At 42.1% G+C, this 20,274-nt stretch overlaps 1 protein-coding gene across 1 annotated transcript in view; it reads right to left on the minus strand.

Annotated features, from left to right (window-relative positions):
- LRRC8C (leucine rich repeat containing 8 VRAC subunit C) overlaps positions 1-20,274 on the minus strand; it is a 58,527-nt gene that overhangs the window by 4,497 nt on the left and 33,756 nt on the right. The window contains exon 2 of the mRNA XM_073571487.1: positions 5,370-5,511. Coding sequence (XP_073427588.1) covers positions 5,370-5,507 — 138 coding nt within the window. The 5' untranslated portion in view covers positions 5,508-5,511. The remainder of the gene's footprint in view (positions 1-5,369; positions 5,512-20,274) is intronic.

Below are 20,274 nucleotides of genomic sequence, written 5' to 3' on the forward strand. Positions count from 1 at the left end.
TTCTCAAGAAGCATGAGTTAAGTATTGAATCAGCACTGCAGTATAGTGTTGGAAGACAAAGAAGCAAAATAAATAAATTTCGGTAAGTATATTACAAAAAGTCATAACTTTGTAATGTCCGGTGTATGATTACATTTGAAAAAAAAGTTTAGATACTCTTTAAAATTCAAAAGGGGTTCCACCAAAAAAGCTAAACTTACATTAAAGCTCAAATAACAGAAATTTGTTCACACTATAGGTAAAATAAGAGAGCAATAGGGTCTTATCCGGGCAATCTTATAAGGATTATTAGAGTATATACTCACCCTTCCCAGGAGAGAGTAAAGCACGTAGAATTAATATGTCAGCCTGCTGCACGTCCAACGGTCCACAATGCGGTGACCGCCACATAAATTCTTTGGAATAAATTTTTTGGACTTTAAGTGCGCTGCCAGACAAATTCCATATCCTAATCAGGTTGATGAATTAACCCTTTATTCCCAACACGTTTCAAAGTTCTTAATACTTCTTCCTCAGGGGATGACATATGAATACACAGAGCTGTCTCCAGTTTTATACATTCACATTTCAAAAATTGGCGCCAATGAAGACATGTGATGCGCACCAAAGGTCAAAGTTCAAAACAGATCAAATGTCATAAGATTGTTACAATAATTCATTTAGAGTTGATAAAATCAATTGTTTTTACTTTTATTTTACAGAAAATCTAAAAACCGGAATTATTAAAAAGAAGATAACGAATAAAAGGCGAACTTGCGTCGCAAGAAAAAAGAAAAAGGACCGCAGTTCAATGCTCATACCATCACACTGGGGAAGGTGTCCAGAAAAAAGAAAAGAGGAAAATGGATCAAAAGAGTGAAAGATATTAATATAAAAATTAGAGGAAAAATTACAATAATATAAAAAATATATATATAATGAGTATATATATATATTAAAGGGTCATTGGAAATATATTAATAATTAAAAATAATAAAATAATATATGAAATTTTCTTTCAATGTGGTGTCTTGGTCAATTTATTTCCTATCCATTTCAAACGGATATATGGCTCCTGTCAATATTTTTTTATATTATTGTAATTTTTCCTCTAATTTTTATATTAATATCTTTCACTCTTTTGATCCATTTTCCTCTTTTCTTTTTTCTGGACACCTTCCCCGGTGTGATGGTATGAGCATTAACTGCGGTCCTTTTTCTTTTTTCTTGCGACGCAAGTTCGCCTTTTATTCGTTATCTCCTTTTTATTAATTCCGGTTTTTAGATTTTCTGCAAAATAAAAGTAAAAACAATTGATTTTATCAACTCTAAATGAATTATTGTAACAATCTTATGACATTTGATCTGTTTTGAACTTTGACCTTTGGTGCGCATCACATGTCATCATTGGCGCCAATTTTTGAAATGTGAATGTCTAAAACTGGAGACAGCTGTGTATTCATATGTCATCCCCTGAGGAAGAAGTATTAAGAACTTCGAAACGCGTTGGGAATAAAGGGTTAATTCATCAACCTGATTAGGATATGGAATTTGTCTGGCAGCGCACTTAAAGTCCAAAAAATGTATTACAAAGAATTCAAATAACAGAAATATGATACCTTACTTTTACCTACAAAACAGAGGGATTTTTCTGCACATATAGTGGGGGAAATAGGGGGGGGAAATATAAGGGTATGTGCACACGCAGCGGAATCATCCGCGCGGATTTTGAAAAATCCGCAGATAAATCCGCAGGTCAAAAGACCTGCGGTTTATCTGCGGACTAGCCTGCGGTTTGGTCCTGCGGTTTCACCATCTCCACAATGGTGGAGATAGGAAACCGCTGCGGATTCCGCAGAAAGAATTGACATGTCAATTCTTTCTGCGGTTGGAAAACCGCGCGGAAAAATCTGCACGGTCTACACAGCGTTTTTTTTTTTCCATTCATTTGAATGGTACTGTACACCGCAGCTAAAACTGCTGCGGGTCCGCAGCGGCCAAATCCGCTGCGGAACCGCAGCAGAATCCGCAGCGTGTGCACACACCCTAAAGGTGACTATGTAAGACAGCTGTCTTTACTGCAGGTAATGAGTTGATTAGGAGCGTCTAACTGGTCTGTAGGAGCCAGAAGTCTTAGTGGTTGGTAGGGGGATCAAATACTTATTTCTCATTGCAAAATGTTAATACATTTATATAATTTATACAATGTGATATTTTGATTTTATTTTTTCATATACTATTTCTCAATGTTAAAATTAACCTACCCTTAAAATTATAGACTGTTCATGCCTTTGTCAGTGGGCAAACTTACAAAATCAGCAAGGGATCAAATACTTATTTCCCCCACTGTATGTGATCCCAAATTAACCTCCAGACCCCATAGCATCTGACATGACTATTTTCTACAACGGCTGCGGTTACTCTCATCTCATGGTCATAATTATCAAGACTTAAATGGGGGTTGTCAAACAGTTTTAAAGCTAGAGCTTTATTCATATAATAGAATAGCTAACTATTTTGCCCGCTGCTTTAGTGGACCCACTGGTCTTTATGAACTCCTTGGAAGTGACCACATTTCCCTTGGCATAAAAGACCTTGCCCTGTCTTGGATTTCCTCATACCTTTCTGACCGCACATTCAGCGTTTCCCACTCCTACACTACCTCCTCATCCCGCCCCCTTCTCTCTTGGAGTCCCCCAAGGCTCTGTCTTGGGGCCCCTACTTTTTCCATCTATACTCTTGGCCTAGGGCAACTCATAAAGTCCCATGGCTTCCAGTACCACCTGTATGCAGATGACACTCAGATCTACCTCTCTGGCCCAGATGTCACCTCTCTGCTGTCCAGAATCCCGGAGTGTCTATCAGCCATATCCTCCTTTTTCACCTCTCGCTTCCTAAAACTCAACATAGACAAAACTGAACTCATTATCTTTCCTCCATCTCACATATCTTCCCTACCCGATCTATCTATTACGGTAAACGGCATCACGCTCTCTCCTGCACCTGAAATCCGCTGCCTCGGAGTAACTCTCAACTCTGCCCTGTCCTTCAAACCACACGTCCAAACTCTTGCCACCTCCTGCCGCCTCCAACTCAAAAATATTTCCAGAATCCGTCCCTTCCTCAGTCCTCAATCTACTAAAACTCTTGTCCATGCCCTCATCATCTCCCGCCTTGACTCCTGCAACACTCTCCTCTGTGGCCTCCCTGCTAGCTCTCTTGCACCACTCCAGTCTGTCCTCAATTCTGCTGCCCGACTAATCCACCTCTCTCCTCGCTACTCCCCTGTCTCTCCCCTCTGCAAATCCCTCCATTGGCTCCCAATTCCCAAACGAATCCAATTCAAACTACTAACACTGACCTACAAAGCCATCCACAACCTTTCCCCTCCCTACATCTCTGAACTAATCTCCCAATATCTTCCCTCACGTAATCTTCCATCCTCCCAAGACCTCCTACTCTCCTCCACACTTATTTGTTCCTCACACAATCGCCTCCAAGATTTCTCCCGAATATCCCCTATCCTCTGGAATACCATGCCTCAACATGTCCGATTATCCACCACCCTCGGATCCTTCAAACAGAACCTGAAAACCCATCTTTTCAGGAAAGCTTACAGTCTGCAATGACCATTCTGCCGCCTCACCACCGCCTGAGCTGCTGCCTCATTACCACCAGAGCTGCTGCACCCCCGACCTTCTGTCTCTTGCCCACTATCCCGTAGAATATAAGTCCGCAAGGACAGGGTCCTCTCCCCTCTGTACCAGTCATTGTAAATTTGTTTACTGTTAACGATATCTATAACTTTGTATGTAACCCCTTCTCATGTACAGCACCATGGAATTAATGGCACTATATAAATAAATAATTATAATTTTGCCCGCTGCTTTAGTGGACCCACTGGTCTTTATGAACTCCTTGTAAGTGACTACATTCCAAGCATATACATGTGACAGTTGCTGCCAAACAATGGCCTCAGTGATGATGATGGTGGTAGCAGGGTTGGAACATGACTTCTGAGGCCAGTAATTGGTGGCAGGGGGTCGTGTTGTGCCCTAACTTCTGGAAAGCTCACAAAGAATGATGGGACCACTGGCGCAGGAGAAGAATTAGCTGGTAAGTATAAGTAATTTTTCAGCTAGTAAATATAAGTAATTTTATTATTTTAATGCATTCCCTGCTGTGTGTCGGTTGGCCAACCCTTTTAAGCATCACTTTAAAGAGGACCCGTAACTTGCCATAAATATGTTGCCAATATGTTCTCCTGAATCCAAGAAAGGTTTTCCTGTCTTTTTTTCCTGATCTTCTCTGTTCCTGAGCCATTCCCCTGCCCTCTTTTCTGTATGTTAATCTAGTCTTGTTAGCCAAGAGGGCGTGATTCTGAAGAAGATACCCAAAGAGAAGAGTTGAGGACTACACCCCCTTGGTGGACAACACTAGATTTGCATATAGGGAAGAGGGTGCCATATCTCAGGAATGATGAAGAGCATAAGAAAAATAATGTCAGATTCAAGAGAACAGAGACAATTACACCAGGTAGCAATATTACAGAATTATTGTCAGACTGTGAGACGGGTCTTCTTTAGATCCGGATTTCTGACATTTCCTCCACCTTTTGCACATTAATTTTTATGAGTCTTGAGAGAATCGGGTCATGTAAACTTCTGGATCAAGACAGGTTAGAGATATCATCTTAGAGGAAATGCCTTGTAATGTAATTATTATTTGGATTGTTTGTTCTGGTTAAAAAAACAACATGAATATAAACTAAACCAACCAGGTGAACAAATTCCAATGTTGTTTCTAAGACAATAAGGCCTAAGAGACAAACTGATTACAATATCAGATGTGAAGTCACAATGGAATTTCCTCAAATTATCCACTGAAATAAATTCAATTCACAAGGAAATTAATGTTTAACTAACCACTTATCGGTTATCAGCTTTTTATGGATATTTTGGCTCAAATATATGTCGGAGATGTTTTTTGTCCTGTTTTCATCCTTCAACATTAGTACTTTAATTAGGAAACCAGAAATGGGAACAGATCCAGCAAAGATGTTCTCCAAGGGAATGTTGTGCACACAATGTCTTTTTCAAGTGGGTCCAATCTGAAACCGGCCTGAAAAACTGCTTAAATAAAAGCTAAAAACAATGAAAATATGCAATGTAATAACGACTTGGTCATTTTACCTGCGGATTTACCTGCAAATCCGTGCGGGAAAATCCGCAGCTCAATCCGCACTGTGTGCACTCACCCTAATAATACTGTTTATCTATAGAGTGCCATTATCCTCTATGGATAGGTAGAGCCCTTCCCAAAAAATAAAATATAATGTAGAGGAATTAGGAATAGAGGGGGATTAGCCAAATTAATAATATAGCAATTACCTGCAATGTACAACCGAAAACACCAATCATAAGCATGGCCACAGACAGGTAATCCGTAAACACATCCCACCATGGTTTGAGCACTCGGAATGCCGGCTGCTGCTCCGAGAACTGGCGGAATTCAGTAACCGGAATCATTGTCCTGTAAGGCAGAAATAACACTGATGTTTCAGCTGTCATAGAAAGGGCAATAGGACTGTCACACCAATACTTGTATTACAAAATGTAACATTTGCCCTTATAAATAAATCTTTAGTTATACGTACAGTAAAAGTATTTACACCAATCAGAAGTCCAATACTATTATGTAGTTCTAATAAAAATAAATAACCAGCGCTTCAAACCAATACTAGTTGCACAATACAAGAGAAATACAATGGGTAAGGAAAGTATTCAGACCCCTTTAAATTTTTCACTCTTTGTTTCATTGCAGCCATTCGGTAAATTCAAAGAAGTTCATTTTTTTCTCATTAATGTACACTCTGCACTCCATCTTGACTGAAAAAAAACAGAAATGTAGAAATTTTTGCAAATTTATTAAAAAAGAAAACCTGAAATATCACATGGTCATAAGTATTCTGTATTGAATTTACCAAATGGCTGCAATGAAACAAAGAGTGAAAAATGTAAAGAGGTCTGAATACTTTCCGTACGTATTGCATATACCATTAATAGACGACCACTAAACCTCGTGATTTATTCATCATTGTGCTATTATTATTTTGACTTATTAAGCTATTTATCAAATTATGTATCTAATATATAAATCCTAAAAAAAGGTTCAAATAACTCGCCCTTTCCTGATTAAACAAGCAAATCCAACGAAAGCGGAAAAAAGAAGGTGCATATCAATAAACATAAGTGCAATAATTTTTATTAATGCTCATAAAAACATGACAAAAGGAGAGGGAGAAGAGTCAAACAGGTGTGAACACACCAGGTATGTATGCCCAAGTTTGCATCAAAATGGGCTGAAATTACATCTGCACAATATAACGCATGTACTTATTCAGAAAATTCTCCAGCGACAAAAGTACAAAAAACATATAAGCCATGTGGCAAACCTAAAGCTCCTACACAGAAAGGGGGTGTATAGGCAAAATCCAACCTATACTAAGGTATATCCCCAATACTGAATTGTAAAATGTCATAAAAGAGATTAAGGGTTTAATGTACAAAAACAATGTTTTGCTTAAATGCGCAATCCGTACATAAATATTGCACCAAAACTCGCTTGGAAAGTAGCTCAAAGAGCAGTAAACATGACACTCCGTAAAAAAGGTGCTATGTGCATATCTAGATAGTATAAATACTTATATAGCTCGTCTGGCGTATGTGCACTGAAACATGTATGCCATATAGCAACCCATGACTCCTCCAAAAAAAGTGGGTATATATGCAAATATAACCTGTGCTACAATATGTCCCCCAGTAAAAATAAATATAATGGAGGACTCCAGGGTGAGTATGCAAGGCAATGTTTACACAGGAGATCCAATCATTGTACACATGATCGTACCAATTCCCGCTAGGGAGATAGCCCATAAATGGTTATAATAACCCCCGAGGAAGCTGACGAGAAACGCGCGTCGGGGTTATTCTTAACACCAGGTATGCACGCAGCACTTAACTATTATTGATTGTCATGTTTGTCATTTATGGGCTATCTCCCTAGCGGGAATTGGTAACGATCATGTGTGCACCGATTGGATCTCCTGTGTAAACATTGCCTTGCATACTCACCCTGGAGTCCTCCATTATATTTATTTTTACTGGGGGACATATTGTACCACAGGTTATATTTGCATATATACCCACTTTTTTTGGAGGAGTCATGGGTTGCTATATGGCATACATGTTTCAGTGCACATACGCCAGAGGAGCTATATAAGTATTTATACTATCTAGATATGCACATAGCACCTTTTTTACGGAGTGTCATGTTTACTGCTCTTTGAGCTACTTTCCAAGCGAGTTTTGGTGCAATACTTACGTACGGATTGCGCATTTAAGCAAAACATTGTTTTTGTACATTAAACCCTTAATCTCTTTTATGACATTTTACAATTCAGTATTGGGGATATACCTTAGTATAGGTTGGATTTTGCCTATACACCCCCTTTCTGTGTAGGAGCTTTAGGTTTCCCACAGGGCTTATAAGTTTTTTGTACTTTTGTCGCTGGAGAATTTTCTGAATAAGTACATGCGTTATATTGTGCAGATGTAATTTCAGCCCATTTTGATGCAAACTTGGGCATACACACCTGGTGTGTTCACACCTGTTTGTCTCTTCTCCTTTTGTCATGTTTTTATGAGCATTAATAAAAATTATTGCACTTATGTTTATTGATATGCGCCTTCTATGTATCTAATATGTTGCGCAACTGCTGCTTTTTCTAAGACTTTTAATTTTATGTGATTAAACAATTGACATCATACATTTTATTCTAATTGGATTTATAATGCCGGTAATTTCTTATAATGCAATCTTTTTAGTTACTGGGGTGGTGATGTATCCTGCGTCACTCAGCCATGTGCACAGACTCTGTAAAATATGTAATTACACAAAAATAAATGGTTCCCCATTGTTTACCTGATAGGACCCTTTGCATTATTGGTGGATATATTTAAAGGGATTGTCCACTTTCAGGAAAATGGGCTCCAAACTTTTGTAGAATATCTTAAATAACAAATTCAACAAGTACTCACAATCTCTAGGTCCAGCGCTGGCTCCCCGTGTTGCTCCGGTCTCTGTATTTAGGCTGTAGGTGTAAATAGTGTGATCTAGCCAATTACTGAGCTCAGCAGCTGTGCAGAAGTTGACGTCACGTGCCACAGAGCTCATTGCACGAGCCACCAAGCTCAATGATTGGCTATAATGGTGACACACGCTGATGACATAGTGTCCATTCTACAGCCAAACCACTGAGACTGGAGCAGCGGCCAGGGAGGGTGAGTATTTGCTGAATTTGTTATTTTAGGCTTTTTACAAAGTTTGAAAGTGGATAACCACTTTAATGGGGTTGTCTAGGACTCTAATAATGATCCTTATAATATCAATACCAGATTGGTGGGGGTCCAAAACCAAGCACCCTCACATATCAGCTTTTAGCAGCTCCCACAGTGGCCTGAAGTATCCAGTGTTCAGCATCGGAACACAGCTCTCTACACCGTGTAGTGACCATTCTCGGTACTGCAGCTCAGCTACCAAAAGGAGAGAAAGATATAGAGCTCACTACGCATGTCGAAACCATGTGAAGCTGAGAATACTGCATAAATGGGTGCAACACAGCAAAAAATGACGAGAATAGGGATTCTGCATACCTTCCATCCAATGAGCAAAAAACACTTTATTTTAAATCCATAAAAACAAGCAAATCCATGTGAAAGTGAATTAAAAACTGATGCATTTCTGGCACAAACAGGTGGCCTTATTTCTAGTGTGAAAGCAGCTCAGCTTTCACTGTAGTGAAAAATCTGATAAAAGATAATTTTTTGTTCAATATCACCTTCCATGCTGTTACTTGTTCCCATTTCCTCTTACTCAGGAGTGGACTGGCCCACTGGAGAACAGGAGAATCCTCCGATGGGCCACCACCCTCCTATATGAGCAGTACTTGGCACAATATACTTGAATCACTATGTACAGACAATGGCGGTATCTTATTCATTTCCCAATCTACCCAGTTCATTGTTATATAGATTTGTGATTGAGGATAATGTTACATTTGCATGTAGCTGTAAAGTGGGGCCCAGTAGTTGGCTACTGGTGGGCCCTTGGCACCCGAGTCCGACACTGCGTCTTACTAAAGTTACCGTAAGTTTGTCTTGAATACTGTATGCAACGCCCTGCCATGGCTCCCTACAGAAGCTAAAAGAATGTTAGTTCTTGGTGTCTATCAGCTAGCTGACAACAAGCCTATTAACAACACCAATAGATATCGGACCTTAGCAGTCCTTCGGATGTTCTTTCGAGAGGTTTTTTGACTTTCCAGAAACATGCTCACTGTGGTTTGGAGTAATTCTGGCAGACCTCTTCTTCTGGGATTATTAAATACAGTCCCAAGTCATCTTTAGTAGGGCTTTAAGGGGTTACTAGCTGGACAACTCCTACTGAAATGCCATCAACCCCCTTGTAAACTGGAAAAAACTTATATTCACCTTCCGCGCTGGTTCTCCGGCACTCACGTGTTACTGCTGTCACATGAGTGCTGCAACCGATCAACGGCCGTTGATGGGCTGCAGCGCTCACATTTCCATTGCACAAAACTCGGACATTCAAGGTAAGTGTGAGTACTGCAGCCCATCAGCTGCCTCAGATAGGTGGCAATGCTCATGTGGCAAAGCTGACAACGCTGGAATAGCGCCGGTGCGGGAGGTGAGTGCAAGGGTTTTTAATGTTACTTAGGGGACTATAGCATTTAAGAAGGGGTGCTCCAGATAGTGGCAACACCTTTAATTGCTTTCAATATAAGTACATGAGGCCTCAAAGAACAGAAATGACTCAACAATCTGATGATATTCAATATTTTTTCAGTAATTTCCTTGACATTTAAGTAAATTACTTTACTATTAGGCCTCAAGCACAAGACCACATTACTGTATGGATGGCATGTGTACAAGAACACAGGACCCCACTTCATTATTTATGTCCTATTCTGTATAAACAAAAAATGGTGGTGATGTGTATTACAGAATCTCCAAGATCCAAAAGAGATCTATACAGAGTTTGTTAGGGTCCCATTACACATAGCGACGCTCCAGCGATCCTGACAACGATACGCCCTGGTAAGGATCGCTGGTACGTCGCTACATGGTCGCTAGTAAGCTGTCACAGGCAGATCTACTCAACGACACATCAACGATACGGCGATCCGTATAACGACCTTGGCGGTCGTTGGGACCTTGTCACACAGCGGCTATTCTGACGACTCAGACCTCGATAGGTGTGCTTCAGCGTTGCCTTTTCCACGCCCCTCTGCTCCGACTGGTGGCCACTACTGCGCTATCACTACGCGGTTTACTTCAGCGTCCCTGTCTGAGTCGCTAGTGCGCTATTTATTCGTGGATCCACAGTCACTGACACGCGATTATTATAACTGTACATGTTAAATGTTATGATTGCATATAATCGATAGCTGACCTATACATTAAAAGGAAACGCTATAAAGATCCTAATTTGAGACCACCAATCGGAGCTGAGGGGGCGTTGAAAAGACAAAGCAAAATCACGCCTACGTCCCTGAGTTCTGAGTCGCCAACGAGGTCGCTCGTCCTTATGGCGTCAAACACAGCGATGCATGCTGGCCAGCGGGACACCAACAATCAAAAAATGGCCTAGGATATTCGCGCACGATCAGCGATATCGCAGCGGGTGGCCGGTCGCCGCTATGTGTCACATGTAGCGAGATCGCTGGCGAGGTCGCTGTTGCGTCACAAAACCTGTGACGTTTCAGTGATTTCGCTAACGATCTCGCTATGTGTGAAGTACCCTTAAGACTCCAGATCAGGCCTCTTGGTAAAGGTCGGTATACTACAGTATAATCAGGAGTCTCTGTAATCAAGTCTTGCAGTGCTCAAACAGTTAATTGTAGTTAGAAATTAAAGGGATTTCCCACTAAATACTTATCCACAGGATAGATAATATATGTATGATCACTGGAGGTCTGAGTACTGGGACCTCAACTGACTCTGAGTAAAGGGGTAGCAAAGGCCCGGTGTGAATCGAGAAGTGGAGCTCTTGCTTGACCACCACTTCATTCACAGTCCATGAGCCTGACGTAACAGCGTCCTCCATCATAAGACTGATTGCAGCAGTGGTCCTCAGGCTGTGATGAATTGCTTTGCAAGGGGGTGTAATAAAATTCCTACTCCTGGTCAATGTTTGTGTGGCTTCAATTTTGCTTTCTTTGGCCAAGGTGTGGGCTATTTCTTAAAATCTCATCTGTTATGGTAATACAATGTGGATATTCCACTTACAGCACATCTGCCATGCCTTCAAATGCAATACGACATATGTTTGTAAAGAATATGACCAGAGTAAAGCCAGCTATAACCATAAGATGGCTGTTGGGCAAACAATTATTTGGTCCATAGTTTGGCCAAATGCCATCTTGGACGTCATTGATTGGCAATACCAGTGGGAGCTGCCAGCAGCGGATCTTGATGATTTTCACAAATGGATTCAGCGTGTCAGTGAATTCTTCAGGCAACCATAAATAACCTCACTGATAGCAGTCAAGGTGTGTAAGGCCATGTACACACATTGAGTATTTGGTGAGATTTTTACATTGGTATTTGTAAGCAAAACTCAGGAGTGGGTGATAAATACAGAAGTGGTGACATGTTTCTATTATACTTTTCCTCTGACTGTTCCACTCCTGGTTTTGGCTTATAAATACTGAGGTGAAAAACTCACCAAATACTCAACGCCTGCATGTGGCCTAAGTGCGGGGATTTGCTCACTTGGCACTCATACTCAATACTAAATAAATCAAGATGGTTTAAAAATGTGTTTTCCATAACATTAACATGTCTATTGATCCTTTGATTTTCATAACTCCTCGAAATTTCCTTCTGGAATTGCATTTTCAATGTCAAGGATTGTATACGTACATATATAAATACATACGAGAAACATTATAGAAATGACTTGCAGAAGGATACTGTATAAGTACACAGTGATTGAATTCTTACTACCATCCATGTTTATTCCGGCAGATCATACACGGATAAATGCTCAGTCTAAACATGCAAAATGTAAGAAGATTACATCTACATATCCTGACAGATTTCACTAATGACAAAAGTTAACGATTGTTTTCCAGCATATTTTATATGAAGGAACACAAGCCAGACACGTCCAACCTCAAACACCACGTACAGTAAGATTCTTCACCTTAATCAAGCCTTTATGGAGTCCGTGACTTTCATCTATTAGAACGTAATGAATTACTTTTATTTCTCCAAAGATAACTAATAAAATCAGGTCTAATAGTTATCCAATCTCTAAGTGACAATTAAAGACAGAGTCTAACTTTACTAATAAAACACATCTGAACCATTTATGACTTAAAGAAGTTGGCCACTACTTGGATAATTGGATAACCCCTTTTCATACCCCATGCCTGGCTGCGATGAAGTATAAAAGCTTATACTTACCTCCTGTGCCGGTGCCGTTCCAGCGGTGTTGGCACTTGCGTTTCAGGGGCCTCGGAATGGTGTCGGCACGGGAGGTGAGTATAAGCTTTTTCATTTTATCTGAGACAAACATTTAGATTAAGAAGGGGTTGTCCTAGTAATGAACAAACCCTTTAATATGTCACAGGTTTACAGTGACAGAGATGAGCCAGAAGACTGCAGCATCTGAATTCTCCTACTTCTGCATTGGTTAGAAGCACTTCACCTTCATATTAAACAGTGCAAGTTTCTTTCAGCAGTGCAGGGGTTTATCTGCTCAGTCGAGAGCTCCTGGAAGCTTTCCTGCAATAAGACTTTCAGCTGTGAACAGTTAACCACTCTCATCTCCTATATAATCTGGGCCCTGGCTAGCACTCATTGTCAGAGTTAACCACTCTAATCTCCTATATAATCTGGGCCCTGGCTAGCACTCATTGTCAGAGTAGCTTCACACTGCATGGTTAGGAGATTGTGATTGTTGTTTGAGAAGGCATTTGGTGGATTTATCTGAGACTGTGGCTAGGATTTGGATGAGTGCCAATCCCCCTGCTCCTACTTTGGTTTTACCCCATCCTCCACTCCCCGGTAATTACCTCTGTTGTTTGTGTGAGTATATTTGTATGTTTGGTAGTTTCCTTTATTCCTGGTTGTAATACATTGTTAGTCAGGTTGGTGTACTACACTGGACTACTATTCCCCTCTTCCCTGGGCGGGGGAATGGAAAGAGACTGAGGGTGGATTCTGGAGCTAAGGCAAGGTAGACATTTCCTTGTAAGATAAAACAAAACTGAAGAGGAATTTAGACCATAACTGACTGCAAATATGATTTAATTTGTCAATATTTCTTGGATGCCTCGCATTCACAGCTTCTTCAGGTCATGCCTCAGCATCTCAATAGGGTTAGAGTGGCCCTCCGGGCTGACACTGAAACGTGACTATACATTTGTCTCCCTACCTGGTGCTCTTCTCTTTGCCTCCCACAGCCTCCTCTTCTGAGACTGGCAATCCGATCTTCCTGGATCCAAGATAGATAGATGAAATAGGGAGCAGTGGCATCTCTGAACCAAGCCATCACAGCACAGGAAAGTCAGGGGAGGCATGGTTTAGACTTACCTCTGCGATCCACATTCCACTGCAGCCACCATCTTGGATGCAGGAGCACTCAGGAACATCAGTCTCAGCAGAGGAGGCAACAGAAGACGCATGGAGGGCACCAGGTAGACAGACTATACAAGACAAATGTATAGTTATATCTCAGTGTCAAGGTGACGTCACTTTAAGGTCAGGACTATTTCTTAGCTATTGCAGAACACATCCTTCTTTTTAACCATTTTTTAATTACTTTGTTCTTTGTGGCATTGTCTTGTTGCATCATTTAATGTCTCTCCAGGTCGCTATCGAGGTATGCTGCCCTAACATTCTTCTGTGAAATGTTCTGATACAAATTTTAGAGGATAATGGTCAGTGATAGGCTGCAATGATCACATACGTCATGAACGGGACACATTTTCTGAAGGAAGTTAGCAGAGACCAGCTGAAGAAGCAGTGCTGGAGCACTCCACAGACTGAAGAGGTGAGTCATTTTTTTGGTATAACTACATAATCTATTGTTATTGTGAGTTTGCCATATTATTTTTCCATAACCACAAGATACAATGAAACAGTAGAAGTATCAATTATTAATTACAATGTATAAATGTCTACATTACTGTCATGTTGTGACATAGGAATAATAAACCTCAGCTTCTCACACAGTAGTAAGCATCTGAAAGTCAGAAGTCATTTCCTCTTATGTATACTATTACCGTCTGCACATACATAATGGAAGTGTATATGTTTTATGACCTTGAAAATCAATGGCAGCTGAAAGTTTCCTCTACGCAAAAAAACTACAGAAAAATACCCCAAGGTTTTGAGACAGACACTCTACTACATGTTAAAAGCACAGCATAAGAACAGTGGAAGTACCTTCCTAAATACCTGGTTGTACCCCCTAGGGAACATATATCAAAGGGTGAACTAGTCCCTATAGGGATAAAGCCCCCGTCACACATAGCGATCCCGCTAGCGAGATCGCTGCTGAGTCACAAGTTTTGTGACGCAACAGCGATCTCACCAGCGAGATCGCTGTGTATGACACCTATCAGCGACCGGCCCCCCTGCCGGTATCGCCGATCGTTGTTGGAAAGCCCTGGACAATTTTGATCGCTGGTCTCCCGCTGGCCAGCACGCATCGCTGCGTGACAGGCGGGAGACCAGCGATCAGCGCGCTGGTAACTAAGGTAAACGCAGGGTTTCTAAGCAGCGCGCGGTGCTTAGAAACCCGATGTGTACCTTAGTTACCAGCTCCCTGCATCAGCGCGCTGGTAACTAATGTACACAGCGACGCGCCCGCTCGGCGTCGCTGGTGCTGATCGCTGGTGAAGCTGCCTGTTTGACAGCTCACCAGCGATCCTGACAAGTTGATATCGTTGTTGGGATCGCTGGTGAGTTGCTATGTGTGACGGGGCCCTAAACCCCAAAGGTTCACCAAAAAGAGCCCATGACAACTAACAAAATTAACAATAGTGGCACCCACCTGTGCTCCCCTACCAGATCCCACCTCTTCCCATACTGCTCATGCTTCCCCGTTGGCCTCTTTGCGTCGTCTTCCGAAAGAGATGGGGGGCTTCAGTTGACCACTGAAGCCAATCAGTATCCATTAAGTGGCTGTCGTAGTCAGAAAGAGAGCAAGGAGCTGTTTCTTCCAACCTGGATAGGTAAAAGCTGCTGCCAATTTGTGGCCAATGACTGCCTGCAGTGGTCATCTGACCCAACACCCCTATTTCCGGCCAGAAGTGGAAGTGAGAAGACCAGTGGGGGAACACTGGCAGCAGAACTGAAGAGTGGCGGGGTCCACTAAGTATTTGTTTGGTTTTTATTTCAAAATCACCTTGGACTCATTTACAATAAATAAAATAAAAAGTTGTGGACAATCCCTTTAAATTCAAGGTCTAATTTTTTCTTTCCAAAATACCGATATGGCCAATTTCATTTGATTGGCGCACCTTGCATTAGTCTGGACTGCATGCCAGTACATTAGTGCTTAATAATTAATATGGCTGGTCAATCACATTGCTGCTAATGAGGGCAAGCAATGCACAGCAATATTTCAATTATGACCGAGGTGTCGGAAGTACGTATCATGAAAGAACATAAAAGCCTTTCTTTTTACAGTAATATTATTCCCTATTAGATAATGCCTGCAGAGTAAATTATAGATGACAAGGTCTAATTACATGTTAGGCTCCAGAAGGCCTGGATCTCCGCACAAATGACCTACCATGAGGAATAGAGAAGGACGCTATGGAAAAAGATATTTCCTGCTATTTAGATGATTTTCCACCTAATTATAAAGCTACGTAAGGATGCTTTATGTTGTGCTTCCTAATGCACTAAGTAATAAGCCGCACCAAGGCCCTGTATGAATATGGCAGATCATGCGCTTCACCAGTAGGTGGCGCTATATTTACTTCTATTTTCGGTGAATAATTGTGTAAGAAGAGAACACTTTTGTATCGGGAATATCATTTCAACTTTATTAAATATTATAAATGCATTAGAAAGGTACACAATACTCATGTACAGGGCAATTTATGAAGCCCATTAGAACTTAGGCCAAGTCTTAGATTTCGGTATTAAATGTTTTCCCTTATACGTATCAAACGAACCTTTGAGCTGAATGACGAGGCGCAGGATGAGCATTGGTGGGAGCAGGGAAAAGGAAATGAAACTCGTCACCTTCGTACTTTCCCACTTTTCTGCAAAACACAACCATTGCTTACAACCTGTTTTGGTTATGCACTAAGATACATTTTGGACCCAAGATATTCCATCGAAATCCACTTACTAGCCACTATGGTAACAATACACTTACAGTAGTTGGAAAAAATAAATTGCAATTGAATGGGTCCCAGCCAGGGGTAACAAGAATGGAGCGGCGGTATCCTTTTCTTGAAAGGAGCACAGGTGCACATGCTCCATTCAAGACAGGACTCTGGTGCCCGTGATCAAGAACCCTCTTTTTGGGATCATTAGGGAGGGACCTAGCAGTTGGACTCCCAGCGATCAACAAGTTATCCCCTATAGCAGAAAAATAAATTTTTTTGTGAATAACCCTTTAAAGCGGTTGTCCGGTTTTAGGAGATAAGTCTGCAGTCATCTTGTAAGGGACACTCCAGCGCCAGGAGCGTGCGACTGCAAGTATGTGATTTGCATACACGTGGTCCCGTGCCGACTAGATGTGTGCGGCTTCGAATAATGCAAATGCATTGCGCAAAGCTGGACATGTCTAGTCGGAATGTTGACGGGAGTTGGCGCCACCACTGTGAGGAGTCACAAGTTTGCAGAGTGAAGCCAGACTTGTACCCTAAGCCCAGACAAGCCCTTTAAGGCAGACTTAACACTGTGTTTTTTTGGTGGACCCTGACTTTTCAAGTTAAACCTGTAAAAAACATTATCTTGCACCCTCGCTCCTCACAACAAGTTGAAGTGGCTTTACACATACAAGTCTAATATGTCCAGTAACTGCCCTGATTTTCATACTCTGTAACTGGCCATCCTCTCTGTCGCACTTCTTCAGCATTCTGCCAGCTTTATTGCAGTCGGAAATTCCTTTCCCTCAATTCTCAGCATGCGTTGTTCCTGCTACTGTTCAATGGCTTGCCTGCCCTGAACTTAAAGAAGCTGTCCACTACTTTAGCCTTGATGACCTATCCACAGTATAGGTCATCATTGTCTGATTGGTTGGGGTCCAACACCCAGTATCCCCGCCGATCAGCTGTTATCAGTGTTTGCAGCGGCCGGAGGTACTCACTTGCGGAGCTGTCCATCTTCTGATAGTGGCAGCGGTTTGTACTGCACATCCGCCTCCCATTCAAATCAAGAGGTGGATGTGAAGTGCAGTGGCTACAATCATAAGCTGGCCAGCTCTGCAAGTGAGGACTTTCGGCCAGAGGCCACTGACACCAATAACAGCTGATCAGTGGGGGTGCCGGGTGTTGGACCCCGATCAATCAGACATTGATGACCTATCCTAACAATAAAGTAGTGGACAACCTCTTTAAATCCCATCTCTCTGTTAGGCATTTATGTAGCTTGAAAGACAAAAGAGCAAGAGCAGAAGCACAAAAATATGATCCGCTCTTCCCGTAATCCGTCCTGGTGTCTCGGCTGCAGGAGACGGATTCCACCTGATAAAAGGTTGTGGACCACAAGTTAGATAGAAAAGTGACACCTTTGCTATGATTTTCCTGGAGAATGAGTCAATATCATATTTAAAGTGAATCTATCACTCAATTCATGCTGCCCAAACCACGGTCAGAGTCTAGCTGCACAAATGCAGCCGGGTATATTGTTCTCTGAAACGTTCTGGTGCCGTCCCCAGCAGGCTTCTCCCCAGGGGACCGTTTCTCTGTAATAACCTGCAGGTACAGAGGATGTCGCCACAGATCTGAGACAGACCAAGAGTTAGGCTTGTTTCACACTTCAGTTGTTTGACGTCAGTTGAAATCCACCAAAGAGTAAAAAAAACGGATCCGCTTCCGTTTGACAACAAATGGATGCACCGGATCCGTTTTTTGACAGATCCGTTTCAGCCACCAATATTTGAAATTTAAAGCAAAAGGACTCTGGAAAAGGAGAGAAAGAGAGAGAGAGATTGGGGTTAAATTACATGAAAGGAAATTCTTCCGGGCATGCTCAGTTTAAAAAGGCGGATCCGTTGTCGGATCCCATCAATTAACGGTTGGCAACGGATCCGTCGCCCATAGGCATCCATTATAACGCATGGCGGACAGCGACGGATCTGTTGCTATCCGCTGTTTTAACACAGACAAAAAAGGTTTCATTGTCCATCCACTCCAGACAGCGGACGCCAAAATTATGACGGATTTGTCAAAAAACGGATGCAACGGATGACCATCTGTCAAAATCCGCCGCTAATGCAAGTCTATGGGAAAAAAGGCAGATCCGCAAAAAAAATGGTGGATCCGTTTTTTTTCGAAAAGCGGAGGATTTTGACTGACGTCAAACAACTGAAGTGTGAAAGAGGCCTTAAAGGTTTATTTACAAGGGTATTCACTCCACGCAGGGAGGAGCAAGCAAGGGGGGTTAATTGTAACAAGTAACGGTAATAAGGTGGTTAAAGAGGTAAATGTAAGCAGGAATAAACTTATCAGTCTGTGGAAGGGTTTACTTCTCCAATGTTGGCACCGTCAGCAGAGGCACATGCAGTCTCTCCAGTCTCTGCCCACAATGAGGAAATGGCCTCTGGGGAAAATAACAGGATGCTGATCGGTGAGAGGGGTTCTTGCTCTCACCACTCTTAGTCACAAGTTTACATTCAGAACTTGTCACCGCAGGAACGTTGCCGCTCTCCCCAGTCAGTGCGGTTACTTTTCTCAGGGGCTCAGGTCTGTCAGTGCGCACTCCGGGCCTGCACACACTAGCGTCTGTCTCTGTCTGTCTCCTTCGGTCACGGAGGCTGGCAGGTCCTCGGTCACACAAAGGGCGCTCACCCCGTACTGTCTCTCTCTCAGTCCTCAGCCGGAGGGCTCTCTCAGGGCGTGCGGTGCAGCTGTCTGCTCTCTCTCTCCTGTGCACTCTGCTTTCCCGCCCTGACACTGCTCAGTTTCCTGTCTGCAGCCCCTTCTCCCCGGTCACCGACCCCCACGGTCACATGGAACAGTTGGTCCAGGTCTGATAATCTTCCCCCAGTAAACGCTACTGCCTGGCCAGGTGGTTCCGGGCACGGAGCAGGGGTGGTAACCCCATTTAAGTTCCTCCTTCGCTTCACCTCCTTTTATGTACACATGGGAGAAACCTATTAATCACTACCAGAATGGAAAAGCCGGCCAGGGGTGGCGTCGGACTAGTTTAATCTCTGCCTATAGTCTCCAAATTGATCTCCAAACGCTTCGACGATTCAAAGAAAAACACATCCGTCTGCAATCATTCTGATTCATGCTGCTCCTGGTCTGGTCAGCATAGATCAGAGTGACAGGTTTAGGTTTTCTTTACAAAAAATAATTAAAGGCTGGTCTATTTTGCACTTTATCTAATAAATGAGCTCAAGTTGTCTAAGTACAGGGACCAGTAACGCAATCTTGTGACTGACTCGTGGCAACTCGGCAATTATCCTAAACCCCAAATTGTCACTATGCCCCTGGCTTGTATTCTGCACTGACACCATTTTTCAGCCCCATTAATTTAGAGGGCAATATTAGGGGTCACTGATCTGCTTAAATTGCCATTTATGACATTACTATTACCAAAATTATTTTACTTCTTAAACGGGCCAATTTAATATTAATCACTGTGTCCATAATGGTACAGTATGTGTCCAAAGTTGCCGATGATGTAAAAGTGGCTCCAAGACCTGGAACTTCAAAGGGTCAAAGGGAAAAAAACTGAGTATTGAGTTTACGAGCATTAGAAACAGGTGGTGACTCAGCCAATAAGTGATTTCTCCCATCGCATATATAAAATGTGGTTTATGCAACTTGCCTTTATATTGAAGAACATTTGGTCAGAGGCCTCCGGGTATTTATCATAAAGAGAGTTGCTAGGTGGTGCAACCAATCTGAACAGTTGGTTCTTAGGCTTATAATATTCAGTAGATCCATGTTACGCAGCTCAACCCAAATGACACTGAATATTGCAGCCAAGCTTTGATTTACAGGAAATA

The sequence above is a fragment of the Dendrobates tinctorius genome, unplaced genomic scaffold (assembly GCF_039654945.1).
Source record: "Dendrobates tinctorius isolate UK_male_01 unplaced genomic scaffold, ASM3965494v1 ptg000029l, whole genome shotgun sequence".
Classification (NCBI taxonomy): Eukaryota; Metazoa; Chordata; class Amphibia; order Anura; family Dendrobatidae; genus Dendrobates; species Dendrobates tinctorius.